Genomic DNA, 24,846 nt, shown 5'->3' with positions numbered 1-24,846 from the left:
GAAGTAGAAGGAGCTTCTCTGTGTGTCCTCATCTTTGAAGCCAGTGGCTCCTGCACCATCTGTTGTATGAATGGAGTTTCTGAGAGGGAGAGGCCGCATCAGATTCTTAAGGTTAACTAAAGATAAAAGATGGTCCTGACCCCCTCGCCGCCCCTTTCCATCCAGAGAGCTGAATAAGTGAACAACCCACTCCCAACATGCACAATCACACGTAGACAGCCAGGAAGCTTGAAGCGGGCACATTAAGCAACAGCAATCAGATCAGGAGCGGCTGCACTGGTAGCAGCCCTGGACCTAAGGGGCTAGCAGCAGGGGAAGGGGCAGCTGTGCTGCGGTGAAGCACGTACAGGGGCGTGGCCTGGAGCTGGATAGGGCGGGGCCACGAGTGAATCGCCTAGAGTGGCTGGTGTTTAGCATCCTTATCCAATATTTCCCGCAACTGAAGGAATCGGGGAGATGCTCACCCACTTTCGCCTTTGTTTTGGGTATTGTCCAGATGATGGCCAGGATCACTTTACCAAAACAAGTCTTTGCGTCACCAAAGTGAAGAGGACATCAGAGTCGAAGAGTGGGCAGTTTAAAATATTGAGAGGAAGGAGTAGGACGTCGGCCAAGAACCGTATCTTTTCGTCAGCCACAGGTAAGAATAAAACTACGTATGCACCTTCGAAAGGGAGTCAAGCCGAACCCAACATTCTCCTTCCAAGTTAAATTCTTTTATAAGTTAATGTGTTGCAATGCAGCGAGAGACCGCTAGGTTTGGAGCCAGAGGTCCAGTCTTGGCCATGACACTAGCAGTATACTCTTAGCAAGCCATCTAACCGCTCTGGGCAAGCAGATTCCCTGGTTTGTAAAATGGGGATGAAACATCGGTGTGTGTAGTACATGATTGTTATGAGGCTCAAGTTAAGAAAATGGAAATGCTTTTTTAAACCTTTATATACTAGATAAGTGTTAACTGTTACATTCACCTGGACTATTCAGTTTATTTTTTTCAGGCAGAGGTAAAAAAAGGCGTTCATAGATTATGTAACTACTTAAAGAATGTGGGGAAAGTTGAGGCAGTTATTTTTTGTACTAATTCTATTTGCAAAGATATAACAAAATCCATTAAAAAGTAGGAAAGTTTTTCAAAAGAAACAGTGCACTTTTAGGAATATTACTTCTTTTAAACGCTTTGTGTTTTGACTTTTAAGGTTTTATGTCCATTTTAAAAGATTTTTTTTTTCTGTAAAAATTTGTTGCTTGGAATGGTAGTGGTAGTTATGATAAATTTAAAGTAAAACCAAAAAAGAGCTATCTTAATATCACTGAAGCAAACTACACAAATAAAACAAGATTCCTAGATGAAATCTGGAAAAAGGAGAAAAAAATTACCAAACAAGGACTCTAAGTATTACAATTTCTGCATAACACTAGTACTATTTTTATGCTGTCTCATCAGAAGAAATCTGAACAAAGCAGAGAATAGGGAAGAATAGATATTCAGAAAGCATTCACGGGCTAACTATAATGTACTTAACAATGAATGAAAAGGCCTGAGTTTGAACTCTGCTTCTCCTAATTAGTTGTCATTTTAGGCAAATTACCTTAATGTGAGCTTGTTATCTAGTTTGTAAAATAAAGACACCTGTACCACCATTCTCAAAGAATTTATAGAAAAATTAGATGTTAGCAAGTAGTAACAAAAACATTTAACAAACTCAAAATCTGATGCAATAATATAAACTGTGATTTTATACTCACTATTGAATTTTTTAAAATTAACGAAATTTTGTTATTCTTTTGAAAAATGAAGATATTAGTGTGGCTTTTCATTTATTACATATGGCATTTTATAGGGAAATTTCCCCGAAGAAGCAAAAGTTAGGCTATTTCTAAAATGTAAAGTATCTATAGGTAATATAGTGCACCTTGGAACCAATCTATTTTTAATAGATTAAACTTTAATGAGACCAAGGAACCTAGTATTTCCTATTTGTATAATAGTGGACTTTGTGTGACTATTTCCCTTCCAACCATTATCTTATTTTTTAATCTTTCTGCTCCAACCTTAATCCCTTGCTCTCCCCTTCTTATGGTCTTTTCCAAACATGTTAATTTAATATTTGAACACTAATTTATAATCAAATGCTTGTAGTATGAAAATTATGAAAAAAGTATTTATTGGCACTTATGGGCAAAATACTGCATTAAGCACTGGGGGTACAAATGGAAAATTGAGTTAACTCCTCACTCACATTCTAGTAGGATTTGGGTGCAGAGTATATGAAAAGGCCCAGAGCTCCTGAGAGTGCTTTTAGTAAAAGTGGCCCATATAAGATTTCATAAACCACATCATACTTTCTTTGTGAAATACTAGTGTTGGCTAGCTTTTATAAGGTAATAGTATATTTAAGGAATAAACAAAGCTTGGAATCCTGTTTACTCAAATTCTTTCTACTATGATTTTATTTTAATAAAATGGCACTTTTAAGATTTGGAAAACATTTTTATCTCATTAAGATATCTTATTTAATTCTCAGGACCCCGTGATATAGATGTTATTTCCATTTGCAGATGAGGAAATTAAGGCTGAAAGGTTAGATGACTGTGTCTGTTGTTCATGAGAACAGACATAAAAAGATGAAATAGTTTTTAGTGAAATTTATTAACTCATTTGGTAGAGGAGGAGAGTGAACTAGAAAGGGAGTAGCCTCTCTACCCAGATTCTGGAAGATTTACATTTTGTAGAATTTTGATAAAAGTTTCCCCACACAGGAACCTCTGTACTTCACTTACACAGTTAAGCAATGTTTGCCCAGAGAGCAGTCTAAAAAAACAAAGTAGATTGAGATCATCGTGAGTAACTGTAACCCAAAACTGAAGCTTGAAGTAGACGCTCTGAAGTTACTAGGTGTGATCTAGATGTGATCATTTAAAACAAAAATACTTTGGGTGGATTTGGGACCTGGGACAATCAGAAATACTTCGTAGTCATCTCAGGCATTCTCAGAATTACTGGGGTCAAATGATATTCTAGTTGTGAATAACTTTTAATCACATATAGTTGGATTTAAACAGTATAATAATTTTTTCCCCAACAGTATAGCCCTTGTTTTTCCCACAGTTCCCTTTAAATAGTGTCTGAAGTCATATTTGAACTCAAGCTTTCCTAACTCCAAATCTAATACCTCTGTTAAGGTTTTAATCTAGTTATAATCTTCATCCCAAATCTTACTTCTCAATTTAATTCCCACATGAATTGAAAATACTAAATATAATTTTGCTTCCAGTTATCCTTTTCACACTCAATTATAAGATCCATTTTCTTCCTAAATTGAGTGAATTTGTTGAATATCATTTAGTTTCCAGAACTTGTTTATTCCTCCCTTAAGAATTTCAATTTATTGCTTTTTTTTTTCTTTTTTTAAATGAAGAAAACCTAAGATTCTCTAATGCACAAGCTCTTTAGGTGCTGCCAAGATGGAAAATCTTTAGAACAGGGTTGGCAGGAGATCATGGCTTTATCATCTGAAGACCAGCCTAAGTTCAGAAAAGCTAATTACCCAAAGCTTAACTTCAAGATTATTTAAATTTTTTCCTTATTTTGGACTATGGCAACTTATTAAGTCTTCACATAAGAGTTACAATTCATGTCAGTCCATGCCCACATCAAGATAGCTTGATGTATTTTGTTTATCAGAATAATAATTATTTATTCAAAGGACCAGTGAAGTTTATAAAAATTCTATCTGATCAAAGTTAATAGTACTGTTCTTAAATATGAAGGTTTAGTCTAAAACATTTGATTTGTATTTATCACATTTTATTTTCCTTTTAGAGTATGGATCAAACATCTATTCTGACATCTTTTTGATCTATGACTGAATACATTAGACTTAATAATATGAAATAAGGGACTTGATACCTTTGGCACTGAATACCTTATTTTTCCAGAAGGCACATTATCATTGTATTTCATGTCAGGAGATCTGGTTTCTAGTCTAGGTCATGCTGCATAATACAGCTGTATAGTTAAGAAAGCACAAGATTTGGATTCAGAAGCATGATTTTTGCCCATCATTAAGAGTGTGATCTTGGGCAAGTAATGACCACTGTAGGGCTTAGTTTCTTTATTTGTTGGACAAGAACAGTTCCCAACTTTTTTTTTGACCGTCAAGGATGGACCTTCGTTGGTAGTCAAATGAAGCCTATGGACTCATTATTCAGAATAAAATTTTAAATATATGAAAAAAAACAAAAGAAAAGAATATATTGAAAGTTACTAAAATATGAAAAAAGTTGAAAGGTTAAGAACCTGTGGATTAGATAATCACAAATGTGCCTTTTAGTTCTGAGTTTATTAATATATACAATGCCCATTATTTCTTATTGACTCACCCCAGCCAAAGTACTGACATTACATCATTTTAATATTTATAATTTTTAAAATATCTAAACCAATATTCTCTAAAACACATCCTTTGTGGTAGGATAATAGGACTTAATATTATTCAACATGACATGTAAAGATTTCACAGAATATTACTTAAGATGATAATACAAGAAGGGATATTTACCTTTTACAGTAGAAATAGTCAAGACAGACTTGATTTTGCAAAATATTTAAAGGCAAGTGAACAATTTTAAAATTTGTGACTACATTAGGATTCAAATACTGTTTGTTGATGAAACAATTCTTAGAGGGCCTGGTCCACATAAAATGTTTATTGATGTAACAAAAACAATACAGTTAGTGTTAGGATCCAACCACAAACAACAAAAAGAATAAGGAAATGAAAAATTTGTACAATACCCATAGAAAAACAAGGTATTTAATGTGACAACTATATATTCCTAAAATAAGGTTTCTAAAAATATATTCAATTATTGAAATCTATATAAAAACATGAAGATGTTAATAGCGACAAAGTGCATGAAACCAAAATGTCAAATATTGAGCAACTTTGCTAACAACGCATGATTTATTGTTTATTTATACAATCTGCTTATAATATCACCTATGCCACACAGGGTAAGCAGAACATTTAGATTTAATATCTGTAACACAATATTAGCATAAACTTGCACAACTACAGGTAGGGTTTTGTTGTCTTTTGAACTGGCAGTGACTACAGACATCTCTAAGTGAAGAGAATTTGTCCAAATAAATGCTGCTAGGATTTTCCAGATAAAACCCCTGTTCTTCTATACCATGTAAATAGCTTCACTCCTTTTAATCATAAGCTATACAGCATTTAATAACCATTATTATATGACCAACAATGACATACTCCAGATTTGACAACTTCATAGGCAAACAAAAAATTTTCTTAAAAACTAGTCTTATAAATGCAGAATATATTGCATGAGGAACTGCTGGTATTTTTTTTTTAAGAAAATATATTGTGCGATTGTGGCTACGACGTACTGCTGGTAAAAGCATTATTGTTTATGAAAAATTGAGTAAAACTGTAAAAATTTTTCAACTGCCTATGATCATGATGAAAGCTAGTGCCAGATTAACTATACTGGCATTTCATTAATAAGAATTCAACAAGGGACAAATTCCCTAGCCAAAAATAAATAAATAAAAAGGTGCATATTTTAACATTGCTAGGATAGTGTACTATATGGTTTAAATACCAAAGAATTATAAAACTCACTGTTTCTGATCCATTAAAGAACATATTAAAGACATTAAAGTAAAGTAGAAAGGGGACCAAAACTGAACTAACTGAATTTGTGCAGTATTGTAGCCAGGCTTCTAAAATCAGATATAGAAAATATAAATAGACTGCTTTAGGTGATGATTCACCAGTGTCCAAAAGGAATGAGAATTGTGAAAAGCTCAGTTAAGTTGATCCAAAGCTCTCTGTAATTCTTCACCTTGCAGTAGGTTTCTATTTCCTTGTATAGGAACATTAACTTCACAATCATAACTGGTTAGTTGTGGTAGTCCACTGTCATCCAATGATGGGCCCAAGAGTCTGCTTACTAAATCTAAAGAAAAATAAACATTTCTTAGGAAAAGCAGAAATGTTACAATATCGCATAACAAGTTGACAGAACCTTCCCTAGTTATTTTTGTAGTCATCAATATACACAAACTGGAGGAAAGCCTTAGATACTTAAAGTATATAATTTATATAAATCTGAGGCAGTATTGATTCCCAATATATTGAGAAGGGGAAAAATAGCAATGTTTAAGTACCTACATATTATTCTACTTGCTTAAGCAGGTAGGAATCAAGTAAAGAGGGAGGGTTTCAAAATAAAATACTGAAAAAAAAAAAAAATACTCCAGTTCTAGAGTTAGTCAATATGGATTCTATTTTAGGCTCTGCCAGACTAACTTTAGCATTGTCATTTATTTTTTGGGCTTAATGGTACTTATTTGAAAGAATGACAAAATCTGAGCATTAGAAGAGACTTCAGGAATCATCCAGTCTAACCTACAGACTAAAGAAGTCTCTATTATATATATTATATATATAAAGAAGTCTAACATATATATATTATATAACCAACAGGTAGTCAGCAAAATCTTTGCTTGGAAACCTCCAAGGAAGGGAATCCCCAACCTTTCACATTTCTGAGTAACTCTAATTATTAGGATGTTTTTCTTTACAACAAGCTCAAATTTTCCTCCTTGAAATCTCTCCCTATTTATTCCTGATTTAGCCTACTGGACCAAAAAGAACAGAGCATCTAATCTCTTTCCATGATAGCTCTTTCAATACTTAAAAAAAAAACAAAAACAAAACACAAAGTATGTCTTTTGAGTCTCTTTTTGATTAAGCATGACCTGTTTCTTTAACCATTTTTAACGATTTAATCATTTACCTATTAACATTTTATAAATGGGCTATTTAATCTTTAAGATTTTTTCCTGCTCAAATCCTATAAACATAAAAGGAAAATAAATAGTTCCCCATTTCTTTCCTGGGTCTTCACAATTTATCCTGAAATCTGAATTCTCTTGAATATAATTTAGAACAATTTGGCCCTGTGATTTTGCCATTAATTCCAAGAGCTCAGACATGTTGAATACAAAAATCCAAATCCTATTTTGCCTTATTTACTACCCATTAGTATAAATGACTAATTTAATCTTACATTGTTTTTCTGAAATTTGTTTTAGTTACTTGTTTCATGTGATGCTAAAAGGGAAAAGAGATAAAAACTCACCAGAGGGTATTAAGATGACTGTCTTTTGCTCTACTCCATTCTGTTCACTAGGTTTGCATCCTTTTACACGTTTCCAAGAAAGAGATATAGTAGTTCCAGGATCATCTGGATCCTGGCAATGATGTAACGATCCCTAAAAACAGGAAGATAAATGAAATTCCATTCAATGAAATCTTTTAAACCAACAATATATCAGGATACCATCTTTTACCAGGGGTCCTCAAATTACAGCCGGCGGGTCAGATGCGGCAGCTGAGGATATTTATCCCCCTCACCCAGGGCTATGAGGTTTCTTTATTTAAAGGCCCACAAAAGTTTTTGTTTTTACTATAGTCCGGCCCTCCAACAGCCTGAGGGACAGTGAACTGGCCCCCTATTTAAAAAGTTTGAGGACTCCTGTGCTAGACTATGCTAAATTCTTATCCATTTTTTTTAACAATAATGCCATTATTGAAGAGATAAAATTATTTCTATAATGAAAGGACTATTAAGTATGCAAAAATCATTCTGTGGAAATGATTTCCAAAAAAATTTACTAGGAGATATTTAAATGAGAGCTGTATTCATTTATTCAATTAGTACTTCTGTTCTTTATATCAACAAGGGAAGGGACTTGGAAAACAGAAAACCACATTAAATATCTTTTCAAATTTAAATAGGAATTCAGTATTTGGAAAAAGAAACAAGGGAATCAACTAGCTCATAATTATAAAAATCTGTCAGATAGAGAAGTATATATATATATATATACACACAAACCAGCACTTACAATTCCTACTGCTTGAAAAAGTGAACCTTCATGTTCCATTTTCCTTTTTCTCTGAGAATTCTGCAAAGCTAATATCTTTGGATTAAGCTCCTCATCTATAGCAGTAGTTCTAAAGAGAAAATAAAATCATTCTAATTTGAATAGATTGTAAAAAACTTTAAATTAGCAAGGCTCATTTATCTGGCATGTGTCAAGTTGTCTATATTATTGTAGTATCAGCTTCAGTGTTATTTTGGTGTTTATTTTATTTTATTTTATTTATTTTTTGGTTCTAAATTACATTCAAGAGAATTTAGATTTCAGGATAAAGAAACTGTAGACAGGCAAGGTCATATCATATATAAGCCCAAGTTTAAAAAAATATCATTACAATTTTCTTGGTCTTGTGTAATTATCTTCAAATAAAAACTATAGCTTAAAACCCATCAAGATTAATTTTAAAAGAAAATTTTAAAAACCTAAAATTACATTTTTGTGTTTATAAATGTAAACACCTATCAAGGGTTAAAAATTAGACAAATTCTTGATGAATGAACAAGCTTTTTAGAACAACATTGTTGCTATTGGATTTTTTGTTTGTGTGTTTTGTTTTTGTTTTTTTGCTCTGTGTCTCTTTAACCATGCCCAATTCAGTGTTTTGCAGACATTTTGTAGCAGACACTCCATGTGAAAATGAACTTTTAGTGCATACCTAATACAGAGAAAGATGTTTGAGGCGAACCTGGGCTACCATGTAGCTACAGACAAAATTAAGTACTAACCATTACTCCTGAAATGTTATGAAGATATAATAGCTGACAAAATTAAGTACCACAATGTCAAGGCTTGCCAACAGCCTGGGTCCCAATGCTTCTTTTCTATATTACAAGGATGGTTGAGGATTAAGTATCTTATAAATTGGTCCTTGAAATAAGAGTAACTTTCTATTTGAATTGGGAAATTGAATTTTTGAATTCTTTAGCCTCTATAGCTAGAAAAAAGGCACAGTAATAGAAGAAAGGACAAGAATGCAATGGTGAGTGATCTAAGAAAATTCTAAAATAAATAATTTATAGCTAAATCATAGTGGGCCTTAAATAGCTGGGAAGAGAGCTTGTACATTTATTCAGATGACAAAGGGGCAAAAGAATCCTTTAAAAAAAAAAAAACAAGGCAAAGGAATGATGTGATCAGAATTATGTATTAGGAAGATAGTATGAAGTGTTATGAAGTCTGGAACAAAAATTCCAGGGAAAGGGAGAATGGTCAAGAGTTATTACAGTAGTCTGAGAGATGATGAGAGCCTGAATTAGTATTGTGGAAGGGGGTACAGAAAAGAGACAATAAATCTGAAATTTGAGAGTTATCACAAAGATCACAGGACTTGTGAGTGGTTTAAGAGAAGAATGAAATGGAAGACGCTTCCAATCTTTATTAAATTGCTGAGTCCTGGATGACTGGAAGGACAGTGAAGCATAGAATTTGAGCACAGAATTTAAGATAATAGGCTTTAAAAGAAGAAATGTAATGAATTTTGACAGGGGAGTGATAGATTCAAGGGATAGAATGAGACATACATTTTTAGACACAATCAAAATGGGCCTGATCATGTAGGGAGAGGTAGGGGTGTGTGTGTGTGTAGAGAAAACATTCTCCCTATTTCAATTCATCTTCTACACTTCTGCCCAAGTGACTTTCCTTAAACATAGATCTAATCATATCAGCTCCCCAACTCTATCACCTTGTGTGGTTTCCTATTTCCTCTTGGATTCAATATAAACTTCTCTGTTTAGCTTTTAAAGGCCTTGAAAACTTTGCCCAACTTATCTTTCAATCTCATTGTACATTAATCCTTCTCTTGTTCTTGGCAATCCAGCTAAACTGGCTTGCTTTCTGGTTCTTACACATGATCTTTGAATCCACTCCATCTCTGAAACGACACCTTTGCCATGGGCCATTCCCCCACACTTAGAATACACTCTTCTCAATAGAGTAGAATCCCTCATAAAATCTCTCTCTTCCTTATTATCTTCAACATAATGACTTTCATAATACCCTAACTACTAGTCTTCCTCAAAGAATTTTTATGTATTCTCTCTCTGTGCATGTAATATGTGTGAAGCTCCTTTCAAGTAGAATGGTTCATTTATGTACTAGTATCCCTAACACCTAGAATAATGCCTGACACCTTGGCACACTTAAATACTTGTTGAATGAGAGAGAAAGGAAGACATATAATGTAATTTCAAAGAAATCAAGAGAATTAAGAGAAAAATGGAAGGGATGGTAAAACTATGTTAAATAGGGCAACAGTTCCCACCTACAATCTAGCTCATTGCTGATTGAAAATATAATGGATGTAATCTAGACTTTTCAGCTGTATCTTTAATCCCCTTAAAAATGAAAATTTCTAAAGAGGAAGTTTCTAACTTATAAATGATATGCTCCACATATTTAAGTCAGTTAAGAACATAGAAAAAAATACCATGAATAGAATTTGGATACTGAAATTATACCCAATTAATCTCTTTTTAAGGCACAGTGTTGCCAAAATACTTAAACACTTGCACTGAAAAGCAGTATTTTTGTCAGTCATAAATAAGCAAAACAGAAAGAGGAAATTGAAGCATTAAAAGATGATATACAGACATTTTAGTTAATAGTAAGTTTAATTTCAAATTAAATAATATGCCATATGTATATTTTGCTGAGGCAATTGGGGTTAAGTGACTTGTCTAGGATCACACAGCTAGGAACTATTAAGTGTCTGAGGCTGGATTTGAACTCAGGTCCTCCTGATTTCAGGGCCAGTTCTCTATCCAATGAGCCATCTAGCTGCCCTATATGCCATAAATTTTAAAGGGAGATATATGTATTGTGATATTTTTCTTTTTGTCACCAAACTAAAAACAAAACAAAACAAAAAACCAAGAAAGGAATAGTGATTGAGGAAATTAATATTAAGAGTTTCAATGAAGATTGAGCAAATCAGGAATCTCAAAAACAGGTGAATACATAATAAAGTAGAATAGAGAAAGCCCGTTGATACAAGAGAATGATAGTATGGTAGAAAAGGTAAATTGGGAGTTATGGTTGGAAATGCACTGGGAATAAAAATAAAATACTTTTGTAGTGAAAATCCTAGAGGCTGGGATATCTAGAAGTTCATAGCAGCTAGGAATAATGGTAAGAAGTGAAGATTAAGAATAAATCCTTGGTATAGCTAGACAAATCTGAAAATAATACTGAAACACCAAGATATATATTCAACAAAGGGATTAGGTAGTAGAGGAGTCCAATATTTATTTCAAAGATAATGACAATTAACTTGGGGGGGAGGGGGAACACATTTAAGAAAGCAATTTTACATGTACTTGCTTTAAATTTCAATAAAATTATTTTGAAATTCAATTTAATGCTATAATAAAAGTCTTGATTTTCTCATTAACAAAATTAAAGCTTTTTAATATAAAGATTATTAATACCTTTGACTCAAAGCGACAGATAGCAGATTAGGACTTCTTGGATGAGATTTCTCCATTTGTTCTATTACTTCTTTTTCTGCTCTGTCAGGAGAGACTGTCCGATTTCGATTCTCATCATTTGGTGATGCTGGGGCACTGGCAGTTTCATTAATTACGTAAACAGAATATGGAGAACCAATCAATATTTTATTGTCATCTGTACCTTCTATTTTCACTGTTTTAACTTCATCGCTGGTAGTGGGTTCTTGTGTTTGAGACTGCTGAAAAATGTTAAGGGTGCTCACACTCTGAGAATTCGTAGAAGTATTCTCTAATGGTGAAAGTTGATCAAAGGAACGCAACTGAAAGTCATCATCCATTGGGATATAAGGAGCTAACATTTCCAAGTCTAAATCAGTGTCCTTAAAAAAACACAAGATATTTTGCCATGAGAACAAAGTTTTCAATTGGTAGCACCAGGACAATAATTGTCTACTCTATCATTCAAACCATATGGAAAGGAAAAAAAATCTTAAAACTTCCTTGCTCTGCTATGAACATGCAGAAGGCAGAATAAGAATAGACTTTTTGTACATAACTAATATACAGAAAGGTGTTTTGGGAAATGATGCTAAGTTGGGAAATATAAATGTTTTCCTCAAAACTCAAGCAGAAAATTATTACATACCTGAGTAGAAAAAGGATTCTTTGCTTCTGTGTCTTCTGCAAAAAGTTTCTCTACTAATTCCAACTTGAATTCGTTAGCCATATCATTATCCACATCAAAACAATATTCACTGGAACTGCTAGGCTATAAAAGTAAGTTAAGTGAATTATATTATTCTCCCCAAAATCTCCACATTTTGTTAGATTATAAAATGCGTGCAAAAAAATTCTTGAAAAACATACAATTTTGTAACCATTTCTTTGGTGAGTTCTGTTCTTTTTGACAAGTTATTTGGTTTATATGTTGAGCTAATTTATTATTCCAGTTTTGGACATAGCATAACAGTGCTCAATTGTCCTTTTGAACCTAAGCCCAGAACTTTTATCATATATTTAGAGCAATTAAATAATGATAAAGCTGTAACACTGACCAAATAAACTAATGGCTAAAAAATTTGGATATATCCACATACCACAGTTTTTTTTGTATGTCTAGATTCAAAAATTGTGTGGAGTTTTGCCAAACTATATACAGATTGTCTTAATTATTCTGGCATCACATCCAATTCTGTTGCCTATTCTTGACTGGCTAATTATCCTTGAACATAAAATAGTGGTGAAATATAGAATTCACCTTAATAAATAATTTTTGATTTCACCCTAATTTCTAAGAATAACAAGTATTTTGGGTAAGAAATATATCATTTCATCTTTGTATCTAAATACCTTGCCTATATAGTGCATTGCAAATGGTAGGTGCTTAAAAAGAGTTCAGGTTTCCCCTCTTCCTTAAAAATCTTTCACTAGATACTGATTACTGTCCCTTTAACTTACTAGTCCTCTCCTTTATTTTTCATATCTAAATTTTGAGGAAAAATTTACCTCCACTTCCTTTCTTTCCTAATCCCTTATTATCTGGCTTCTGATCCTATCATACTACTGAAGTTTACCAACTCAAGCTCCCCAGTCCTTTTCCTTTTCCTCTTCATATCCATATTCTTAGATAAAAAAAAATTTCCATCCTGTTATCTGACCTCTGACTTTACTGCTCTATCAAACATTAATCAACTTTTCTACTACTCTACTGCTAAGATCACCAGTGATTTTAACCACTAAATCCAATGGTCTTTCCTCAGACCATGTAGATGTCCCATCAGCATCTCAAATTCAAAATACCTAAAACATTACTTATTACCTTTCTGCTGAACAATTCATCCTGACTTTTAAATATTATAAATTCAACATCCAAAATACTTTTATTATCTTTTGTACTAAACCCCACTCTCCTCCAAACATCCCTATATCTGTTAGGATACCACTAGAAATATTTTTCTAGTCATCTAGATTCACAACCTAAGCGTTATCCTTGATTTCCCCTTTTACTCATCTTCCATATCTAATTTATCAAGTCTTGTTCCTTCAATTTCCATGTATCTAACCATCTATCCCCTCCTACCACTTACACTATCAAAACTACCCATTATCTCAGTTCAGGTATTCATTATCTTTCTTTTAGACAGCTTTAATAACCTAATTGGTTTTTCTGCTTCCAGATTCACCCTTCTACAATCTTCTCCACAAAGATGACACATTAATATTGCTAAGACAGACCTCTGTTTATGATATTTCCCTACTCAAAAATCTTCAATGCCTTCACATTGCCTCTATGATGAAGTACGGGCTTCTTAACTTGTCTCTAAAACATTGTAGAATCTGATTCCCACTTATTTTCCAAACTTATTTACTACTATCATGAATCGTACATTTCAGCTTCACTTTTCCCACCTATATCTGAAGTACATTCTCACTTCTATCTCTCAGAATACTTAGCTTCCTGATCATCTAAATTGGTGCTCTCTTCTTCTTAAATGTTATCTTGTTGATTACTTATGTTTGAATATTTATCTCCTTTTTGGAACTTCCATATCTAGACATTTAAGTGTTTTGAGTTGATAATAAAATTTGAATCAAATTTCTAGATTTAGTTCTTATGCAGAGAAAATGTTTGGTTTTGAAAGAAAACAAGAAATATCATTCTAGTTCAAGATACTGACCTCAGGTGAACTTTGTCTTGTGCTTGCATCAGAAGGACTAGCTGGACGATCTTGTATTTGAGGCATGGTAAAAGAAAGTTCCAGTGGTTCTGGATTTGGTTCTAATTTCAGTGCAACTTCTTGATTGAGAGCAGGGTCAGCACTGCTACGGAGAGGTTTTGTAGTTTCAGTGGTGGGTAGTGGGGACATTGCCAAGTTTATATTCTGTAATTTCTCACTAGATGAGGGAAGCATGACATCATTGTATAATGGAACTTCAAGTTGTTGCTCATCTGCTTCTGGAATGATAGTGAAGAAAAATAAATCTATAAGATATCTTTATAACTTCATTAAATTAAAAAGTATATGTTACTATGTACAGAATACCTAATTAATTTGCTCAAACAATAAAAACTCTATAATCAAACTCTTTTAGAGAAAAATTTACCAAAGTTAGGAGATGTACAGATATACTTAAGTATATTATTATTCATATTTTAACATACTGTTAAAAATAATTACTAATTGCATATATCAATGAAAAAGTTTTTTTGTCCATACTCTATACATAAAAACTGCTCTGATTTAGGAATGCAGCTTTTATTTGTGGAGCCTGAGGGCACATGCAACAGTGGTAGGGTTTTTTTTAGCCTTTCATGAAACAATACTTATTGTGGTGCAACTGCGTTAAATTGCTCAAATTCAAAAATTAAATGAGAGCAGAATACACTATTAAGCAAAGCATATCAAATGCTATGAGTAAAAGCACATTAAAGCATAACGGCAAACAATGTTAACAGAAATGGAGATATTTGAAAACAAAAGTAGCAGAGAAAAAAGCAAATTAATGAAGGAGGCTAAAGCCCACAATATAAAAAAGAGTAAAATAATAAAAAGACAAGTGGGTTACACCAACATTCTGCTGAGCTAGCTCACTGCTCTAATGGTCATAGAAAAATGACACATTTCATACTCATGTCTTTTTATTTTCATACATATTTGTATATAAAATTAGCCTGAAGCAACTCAACTGTCTATAAGCACCTGGTTCAATAAAGGATGATAAATAAAACTAGACATAGCTCATGGGTTACTAAACATGGATTACCTTAAGTAGTAAGTACATTATTAAATATGTACCCACCATTATTGTCAAAGTCCAAAGATATGATAGTATCTCCAGCAGCTGGGGCTAATAAAGTTAAAGCATCTGGTTCTTTCTTAAGTTGATCAAAAAGGCTGCATACTTCTGTTTCAACCTTGGTCAATAACCGAGTTATTTTCATATCAACTGTTTCCACTGGTTTTAGCATACATTCTGTTTGTCCAAGGGAAAAAATCAAGTCGTGCTGAACAATACCACTAAAACAAAAGTAGATAGATATTAGTAAGCTCTAAATGAGCATGTGATACTGTAAGTATCAGGTGACAATTTTTCTTAAAATAAAATCTGCTAATAGCACATTTTGCTTTCACAGCTTAATCTATATAGCAAAAATCATTTAGCCTTAAAAATTCAAATAAAATACCAGCTTTATAAATTAATATCTACTGTCAAATGACTGAATTGAACTGAGTTAAGAAACAATCTTGTAACTTTATCAGATAGTCAATAAGCATTTGTGAAGTGTCCACTATAAACAAAGCACTGTGTTAAGTACTGAGGATACAAAAATAGACCATTTCTCAAGAATCTCATAGTCTAATGGTGAGAGAACATGAAACCATTAGGTACAAATAAGATGAAATGCTGGATAAATTAGACCTGATCAATAAGGGAAAGGCATTTTTTAGAAGATGGGATTTTAGTTGTGAATTGAAAAAAAGCCAGGGAAATTAGGACATGGAAATGAGAAAGAAAAAGATATGGAAAACAGTAAAAGCGCCTTGAGGAACAGGAATGGGAAGTTAATATCTCTGCAGTATAGAGTACAACAGACTAGGAAGGTAAAATAGGATAAGATGGTAAAAGAGTTTAAGGATTTATTTGATCTGAGAGATGATGAACCACTGAAGCTGACTGAATTGGGGGATGTGCTGAGTAAAATAAGGTTAGATTTGAACTTTACAAAGATCAATTTGAGAGATGAGTGGAGGATAAACAGGAGTGGAAAAGAGGCTTTTGGTACACAGATTGACCAGCATGCCTAGTATAAGAGTTGAGGTATAAAGTGATGAGGGCCTATAGGGTGGTGGCAGTATTATGGGGGGATATGCAAGAGATGATTTAAGATGTTGAACAGACAATTGAAGATTAGACTCTACAGTTTAAAGGAAAGATTAAAACTGAATAAATAAATCTGAGAATCATTAGAGATGATACTTGAATTCCCAAGAGTTGCTGAGTTAAACATAATCTTTTCATAAGTACATTATTATTAAAACAATTTACTGTATGCCAGTTTATTGAGTAAGGCAATGATATTTTCAATAAATATGGTTCTTTCCCTCTATGTAATGATAATTACAAGTAGATAACATAAAGGATATACAGAAATACAAGAATTAACCAAATATTTACATCAGGAGTAAAGATCCAAGTCAGTGGTGCAATTTTAAGGAAATAAATGCTACTTTTTCAATCATCCAGTTAAAACAATGGGGGAGCTAGATTTTAGGAATCCTTTGATATTTTGTGTTAGCACCACAGGATGATAAATACAAACACCAGTCAGCAACATACTCTACCAATCAATCTGCTTAGCTCATGTGTTTGTCTTTTTCTATCATCCTCCTTCCCCCAGACTGTTTCAACCAAGAGAATGTATATGCTTTCCCTTGCACTGAATATTATTTGCTCACTTTCAATTCTAAGACTTCACATATTATTTTGTTAAATCATTATATTACAAATTCCTTTAAATAGTTTAAATTACTTTCAGCAGAAAATCTTTACTAATAAGCCCTAGATTCCATTTCTTTATATGAATTTTTTAAACTTGTAGTTCTGTGTAATACATTTATACATTTACTTGTATGTTTATTCTATCTTTCCCACTTAGTGAGTTATTGAGAGCAAAGAGTAACGTTTTGGCAGGGCAGAAAGAGGAAGGTGGAGAATGATTATTTTGTGAAATCTGTGAAGTTTTTAGGAAATAAAGAGTTTGCAAGGCTTCTGAGCCTTCTTTGCTGTGCTTTTGGAAGTGTTACAGCTCCATCAGCATTCCAACCTGAATGTCCAAGGCTATTGAGGGTTCTAAGGAGCTAGGAGCACAAAAGCTGAAGCAATTTCCTTTAACAATGAAAAATCACTTTAAATAGAGAATGGAGGATGGACTGGAGTGGGAAGACTTAAGGTGACCCATTGGCAGGTTATTACAGTAATCCAGGCATATGGTAATCAAGGTCTGCACTAGCATAGTGGCAGTATCAGAGGAAAGGGGAATTATTCAAGAGATGCTGCACAAATGAAATCAACAAGTCTTGGCAACAGATAGATTTATATGACGGGTAAGAGATAGTGAGAAGTTAAGGATGACACTTAGGTTGTAGGCATGAGGAATTGGATTATGGTGCCCTTGACAAAAATAGGAGAAAGTTTGGAAGAAGGAAGAGTTTTTGAAGAAAGATAATGAATTCAATTTTAGACAAGTTAAGCATTATATTTAGTTCCCCAAAACCAAATAAATTTATGCACTAAACTTACCTTACAACATAATTTACACACACTATACACTGTGGTTGGGAATTTTTAGTGTTGTAAATCACAGTTGCTTGAGTTTCAACCCAGACATAACCACCTCGTTTGGCAAGCATTCTATATTGTCCTGTAGTGACTTGTCCTTTAGTAAACACTAGGAATGAAAAAGCAAATTTATGCAAAGATTAATTTCCAAAATAAAAACATGCTACCAAGAAAAAGAGGAACAATTTTATTTTCTTCTTAATTTTGAGGTCTTCCTTTAAGAGGTTATCTCACTTTAAAATTCCATTGGGGGAAGAAAAATAAAACTTGCTCACTTAAAAATTATAAGAAGCAATAATAATTGCATTCTTTTTGACCCTGTTATGACAATTAATTAGTACTGAATTAGGCATATATGAATGCTGGATCCTATTTGTAGGAGATTTCATTACCAAAAGTGCATTATTTTTATCAACTACATTAGTCTAGGGTCCAAAGATTAGTGATTTCATAAGGATCTATTGAACAAAACCATATTTTGTTGCCATTTTTTGGCAATTTTGAAATGAATCAAATTTTCTTACTGGATTATACTGAAACTGGTATTTATTTCCTAAATCCAAACCACAAATATCTTATCACTTAATAAATTTCAAATAAGAGAAATATTTAGAGGATTGTTTAGTTGTTCAATTTTACTTACTATCATGATGCGTTTTGGTTAGATGATCTGAGTCTAAAGCATGGTAATATTCATAAATTGAGCGACCTAAAAGTTCCTCTGGTTCATATCCCATTAGCTCTGTGATTCTTTTGGATAAAATACAAAAAAGGAAAAATGATTAAAAAAAATTAAAGATAAAAATACATTTATAAATACATTTGTATTGTATATTTGTATAAAATCTCAAATTCAAAGATAATCAAAACACTAATCTTAATTCTTCCTTCTTCCTCCCTTTTCCCACCCCACACAGTATGTTCAGAATTAGAGATACCCTGGAACAAACAATAAATTAAGTTTTCACTGTTTGTTTCAGTAATTTAACTGCAAATATATTCTGTCCAATTAATAAGCAATTTAACTAAGTACAATTTGAATGTTGTTACTTTGGTATGAATTTGAATACAAGCCATACTTTCCCAGCACTCCCCAAATCTGACTGATAAAAATATGATTGTTCATAATTGTACTCTTAATAAGACAAAGACAGCTAAAGCTTTAAGTTTATCAAAAAACAATCCTAGAAGCTTCTCCAATAACTTTAATGCACGTGAGAGGTGCCTGTATAAAGTTAAGAAAGCCCTCTTAGAATTTCTTAGAGATATCTCACTGCACTGCAAAGTCTCTCAACATTTATCTCTCCCTCCTCCACCTGCTTCAGTCCCTATTCATGAATCACTGGGGCCATAAAACATCATTGGAGGTATATAGTGATCACTAGGAGTCCTGCAATAATTTATACCTTTGTTCCACATTTTGTGTGTGTTTCTGACTTGGATATTTTATATACTTCTAGATTACTATTCAAAAGTTGTAGAAATGGTCTTATGGGGTGTAATATTTAAGAATAAAAAAATAGGTGGGGAAAGAAGGTTTCAAAATTTTAAGAGGCTAAAACTAAAAAGAAAAAGGTAAGACAAAAATGTCAAAAACACAGCACATTGCCCAAAGCACTTGCAAGTACTGCCTGGACCAGATTAAAATATAATTGAAAAATGTTTAATAAAATAAATATACAAAAAATACATAATACCACATTTTAAAATTAAATCAACATGTGATCAGTATGGATAGAGGCCCCATTTTGATTTGAGTTTTATACCAATAAAGCAGAAGACATAAAGACAAAAGGGAAGAAGGACAAGTGAATGATCCCACAGTATTAGCTTTTGCCTTTGGCCACCAAAGGAAAAAAAAAAAAAAAAGCCAGGTTTCCATATTTGTTTATATTAATTTTTCCCACTAAATTTCCCTTTAATTTGCTATAATGCTTTATATTTTTACATGGCAAAAACATTTTAAAAACAAAATCAATTTTTTAGTATCACGTCACATAATTTTTCACCGTACCAAACAGTTTTGTTTTGTTTTTATATCTCCAAAGCTCATTTTAAGAGTATGATCTTTATTCAGATTAATGTGGTAACTACATAATTTTGTTGTTCAGTTACATAGAGCTCTTTAGGATCCCTTTTGGGGTTTTCTTGGCATAAATGTTAGAGTGGTTTGCTATTTCTTTCTCTAATTCATTTTAGGAGATAAGGAAACTGAGGCAAGCAGAGTTTAAAAAAAAAAAAAAACTGCCCAGAATACACAGCTAATAAATTTCTGAAGACAGATTTAGTCTTAGGAAGTTAAGTCTTATTGACTGCCAGCCAGACACTCTACCCATTTCACCACCTAGCCCGTCCTTAATTATCTATAGTATCCTTCAACTATTTTATAATACTATCTACTACTGAAACACAGCAAGTCAATAAAATCACAGGCTATATAATTATTATTTTTTTTTAATTTTTAGAATGCTTAGCAAGACACTGGGCAAATGATTGGCTCTCAACAAGAAGTTAAATTAACCTGCAAATTAATATAAATTCACATAAAAAGAAAAGAATCAGATTGTTCCTGCAAACAGTTCATATCACAGGAATCATGTTATCAGAAGGATTTTAAATGCAAATTAAGATCTCATAACCAATATACAGTGTATAATTAAGCTCTTTGCAGGACATTACTTCTGTGAGCCAGTCATCTCAAGGAACATTTGACACAAAATTGCAATAACCACCTCTGATTTTCATGAAAACAAATCAAAAGTAAAAAAATAAAGTATGGGATGTTAAATCTAGGTTGGAAAAATAATTTGAACTTACATTTGAATGATAATCTCTAACATTTATATATGAATTTACGGTTTATCAAGCACTCTACATTATCTCATCTCATCTGTTCAATCCTAAATGAGGTTCATATAATGATTTAAAATTCCACTTGAAATAAAGATTCTATACTATAACTCACTAATTATGCTATTTAATTTTCCCCACCCTATTACCCTGCAATTTAATTCATGCTAAAAATAAACAACTAATATTCTACTCTCTATCAGCATTAGATTAAATATTTAGATCTAAATATTTGAGTTTTCACTAGAATTTCCAAATGAGATGGATGTAAAGAAAATAAAAAGTATGGGGTAGCCATCAAGCAAATAACTTAACAGAATATGCTCATGGGAAAGAAGTCTTTTGTCTCAAAAGCAAATAATGAAAAATACTTTTTGTATTGTCAAACTAGAAATTAAAAGCCATGTCTGTTTATTATGATCATAATGAAATTATTTTAAGCTTTAAAAACGAAATAGTCTACACATATCTACATTATGACCACAAGATGGCACTGTTATATGGGAAATGAATTACCAAGAAAAGCAGAGTGAATAGTTACTCTGAAATACTGCTAACATTTTTAAATGGTACTTGAATTAGTCTAATAGATAACACAAATCAAATTTTAAAATGCTTCAGACACATTTATTTTTAGCACCTTTCTTCTTTTAGTGGTTTTCACTATTTAATTTTTTTCTACAAAAATGTTCTCTAAGGTTTTAGTATACACTTTAAATTAGTTATCTGTTACTAATTTCTATGTATTATTATTTCAACTCTGGTAATCCAACTTATGTGGCAGTGTGTTCAAATAATAAAATTTTTCAAGAGTTTACAAATATATATTCCATTTTTATGCAGTTTTGTGATTCAGTATAAATTAAGCCCCATAGTTTATAATACATATGCTTCTGAAAAGGAAATTGAATCTTTGTAAATTAAATTTTCTCTATGAACTGAGAGGCTAGGAATTTAAAGGAATTATGTGATTTTTAAAAAAATCATCTCTTTAATCTATTTTGTAATGGGAATTTCCATGTTAGGTTCTTTTAAGAAGGGAATTTTTACAGTATCCCAAGGGCTGCTGGCCTTTAGTTATTATAATTCCTGGTAAATTGGAATTTATTAGAGAAAGGGGAAACTCTTCCCTGAGAATTTTTTAGGAGTACTTTTTTAAAAGATCAATTTCATTAACAGGGGTCTAAGGCAAAGAATGTAAAATATCCTACCCCACAACATCAGCTACTTTCATTTAGATCGGTCTCCTTCTTTCTTTAACAACACCCAGTGCTTTTCAAGATGTAATAGCCTTAAAAATAGGAGTGGGCGAACAACTGTAGAAGGTTGGCTACCATAGTAATAAAATGGAAAAAGAAAACACAGCTATAAAATTTCAATTTTAGAGCTAGAAGGAACAAAGGGACTTCCCATGCCAACTTTATAGTTGAAAAAACTATACAAATTGAATCTCTCTAAATTAGGAAAATAGAATTTCCTTTTCTGTTTTAGAACTGAAATTTCTCAAGACCAAAGCTTCCCCCTCCCTTTTGTGACCTTGCTACTCTTCTACTACCTTACTCTTCAACTTTAAAATTAAGTAAGGATTAATGGTAAGCTGGAGTTCTTTCCTTTGATTCCACCCTTTCAAGAGTAAAACAAAATGGATACAAGTAGCACAGAGCTTATGTGGTGGATTTTTCTTTAAGTGTAAAAATTTGATTTAACAACAAAATTTAAAGCATCAAAGAAATTAGTAGATTAAAGTCTTATGATTTATTACTTACTAATTGACAAAATCATGCAGAGATTTTGATTCAGAGAACCTGTGTTTGATTTGACTTTCCTACTTGGATAAAACACTTTACTTCCTTGGTCTCAGTTTCTTTATCAGTAAAATGTGGAGGTTGGATTAGATAACTTCTGAGGTCTCTACCATGTCAAAATTTATGATTTTATGAATATTCAAAAATCTTTTGAAATAATTTTTAACTTTCAGAGTACTTAATTTACCTTTCATCACAATATGAAAACTTCATATCCAGGCTGTGGCGACTGAGAAATGTTTTGCTATCCAAAGGAACTTCAATATTTGATGGATGAGGAATGGGTTCACAAATCAATATCAAACAGGTCATAGGTGGTTTCTTATAACCACACTGAGACTGGTTATTGCAGGTATCATACACACGAATGTGACCAGTACAATGAAGTACCTAAGTGGATACATGGAAACATGTAAGTTATTATCCATTCTACATAAAGGCTAAAAAAATGATAAAAATGCAGAAAATAGCTCAGAGATGTATGGCTTAGACATAATTATATGTGAACCTTTTAATCTATTCGACTCAACAAATGGTTCATTTCTACTTGCTTTGGTAAATCTACATATTACAGTGATTCCCTGTGACCTACTCCTTAGTCAAATCCTGAGAAAAACATGAACTATTTGAGGGTATTTCTTGTTCTAATCACATACTTCTAGTACAGGCAGAGTAAAGAATCAATTAAGCAGGTTCTTCCTAAATTAAATCATTTCCCCCTGACCTCCACTAGCAACCATGTACGCACTCTTCAGAAGCTCAGACTTTCTACCAGGATTAACATATATGTACATACAATATAATTTTGGCAAATGAGAGATGGGGAAAATACAAATAGATGAGTGTAATCATGAAAAAATCTCTTGAAAGAAGTGGCATTTAAGCTAAGTTTTAAAGCAATGAAAAAAGGATGCTTCTGGTAAGAACAAGATAAAGACATAGAGTCAGGAGACAGAATTTTGTTTATATGGAACAATAAGCAGAACCAATCTGTGAAAGAGAAAAATGTGTATGAAGCCTGAAACCTGTAATTATCTTTTTTGTAGTTTATCTTAGAGGCAAATGGGAGCCTTTGGGACATCTTGAGGAGGGGTGTGAGATGGATCAAACATGTGCTTTAGGAATAGCACTTGGCAAACTGGAGGATGGACAGAAAAGGAAGAGACTCGAGAAAAGGAAATGAGCAATAATGCCAAGTTAAAAACAGGTATTTTTTTTCAGTCACTTTTTATTAATTCCATCTTCATAATCTCTATCTAGTAGCTATTTTTCATAATTCCATTCTGATTGCAATCATTTTGTTTCAACGTCCATCACTTCTAATACACAGCTTCTTAACTGGTCTTTTCATCCTCTATAGCCTATTTTCTCCAATCTATCCTTCATACTGCTACTTAGTAGGTAAACTCAAAAACTATCGGCAGCTTCCTATCAACCACCAAATAAATTAATCAGTCAATCTGGCTCTAAATTATCTTTCCAGTTCTATTTCATATTTAATATTATCTAATCCAACTAAACTGAACTGTTGCTCAATTATCTACCTTTTCCCATTTCCTTGCCTTCTCTCACTTTTCTCTTTTGCCTAGAATGGACTTTTTCTTTGTTCCCCATTTCTGCTTGATGAAATTTGTTCCTTCCTTCAAGATCCAACTCAGGTACCTATATGAAGGCTTCCCTGACAACCTAGCTGGATGCGATTCCTTAAATTTTTCACAGCATTCTGAGTGAAACTTTCCTTTGTACGTATCACATTCTGCTTAAAGAATAATAAAGAACAGTTCTTTTTACACATATCATCCTCCTGCTATTTATCTGTAATTCCACAGAAGGTAGGAATGACATTTTGTTTTTATATCCTCAGTGCCTTGAACATAGTGGATAATTGACAAATTTATATTTTAAATGAACTGAGACATATTATCAAAGGAGACTGAGGAGATAGTGCTTGTTAAAGGTTTTAATACATAATCAAGATAGCTTAGATGACTGTTATTCAAAGAATAAAAATGGGGAAAAAGCCATAATGTTCCACACACTATAGCTGTTTTTGCCCCAAAAGAAAAAAAAAAAAATTAAGTTCAACCAGTTCAACAATTCTAATTTTTTCCCATCACCACTTTTGCTCTTCCACAGGGTTAAATTGAAGGAAGTTAAAAAAAATCTCTCTAATAGCTAATGAATACAAAAAAGTGAACCACAGGAAACAAAGTTCAGATTAAAGTTTGCTATGTTTAGATAACATTTTCAAAGCAATATGGCTTAGATTATCTAAATTAGAAATGAATCTAATACATATTCAATGAAAAGAAGTTATTTTTTTAATACTACTTTTGCAATGATACCTAGGAGAACACATCACTAAGATCTTTTCCAAACCTATCTATTGTCAAGTCAAATGCTAATCAATGCAAAAACCATG

The 24,846-nt window shown here is 32.6% G+C and overlaps 1 protein-coding gene and 1 long non-coding RNA gene across 2 annotated transcripts in view; one reads left to right on the top strand and one right to left on the bottom strand.

Moving 5' to 3' along the window:
• The first annotated feature begins 370 nt into the window (after positions 1 to 370).
• Positions 371 to 24,845, top strand: LOC127549602 (uncharacterized). The gene is made up of 3 exons (XR_007950670.1): positions 371 to 640; positions 23,471 to 23,631; positions 24,014 to 24,845. It is a non-coding gene; the product is annotated as an uncharacterized LOC127549602 (long non-coding RNA).
• HIF1A (hypoxia inducible factor 1 subunit alpha) overlaps positions 4,691 to 24,846 on the bottom strand; it is a 45,129-nt gene continuing 24,973 nt past the window's right edge. Inside the window, exons 6-15 of the mRNA XM_051977784.1 lie at positions 22,612 to 22,814; positions 18,413 to 18,519; positions 17,731 to 17,878; positions 15,229 to 15,446; positions 14,106 to 14,383; positions 12,074 to 12,196; positions 11,407 to 11,807; positions 7,943 to 8,051; positions 7,174 to 7,306; positions 4,691 to 5,985 (exon numbers count right to left, since the gene is read on the bottom strand). Of these exons, the coding sequence (XP_051833744.1) occupies positions 5,834 to 5,985; positions 7,174 to 7,306; positions 7,943 to 8,051; positions 11,407 to 11,807; positions 12,074 to 12,196; positions 14,106 to 14,383; positions 15,229 to 15,446; positions 17,731 to 17,878; positions 18,413 to 18,519; positions 22,612 to 22,814 (1,872 nt within the window). The 3' untranslated portion in view covers positions 4,691 to 5,833. The remainder of the gene's footprint in view (positions 5,986 to 7,173; positions 7,307 to 7,942; positions 8,052 to 11,406; positions 11,808 to 12,073; positions 12,197 to 14,105; positions 14,384 to 15,228; positions 15,447 to 17,730; positions 17,879 to 18,412; positions 18,520 to 22,611; positions 22,815 to 24,846) is intronic.

This window comes from Antechinus flavipes, chromosome 2, assembly GCF_016432865.1.
Source record: "Antechinus flavipes isolate AdamAnt ecotype Samford, QLD, Australia chromosome 2, AdamAnt_v2, whole genome shotgun sequence".
NCBI lineage: Eukaryota > Metazoa > Chordata > Mammalia > Dasyuromorphia > Dasyuridae > Antechinus > Antechinus flavipes.
Note: the sequence above shows the minus strand (reverse complement) of the source record. Positions and strands in the feature narration are given on the sequence as shown.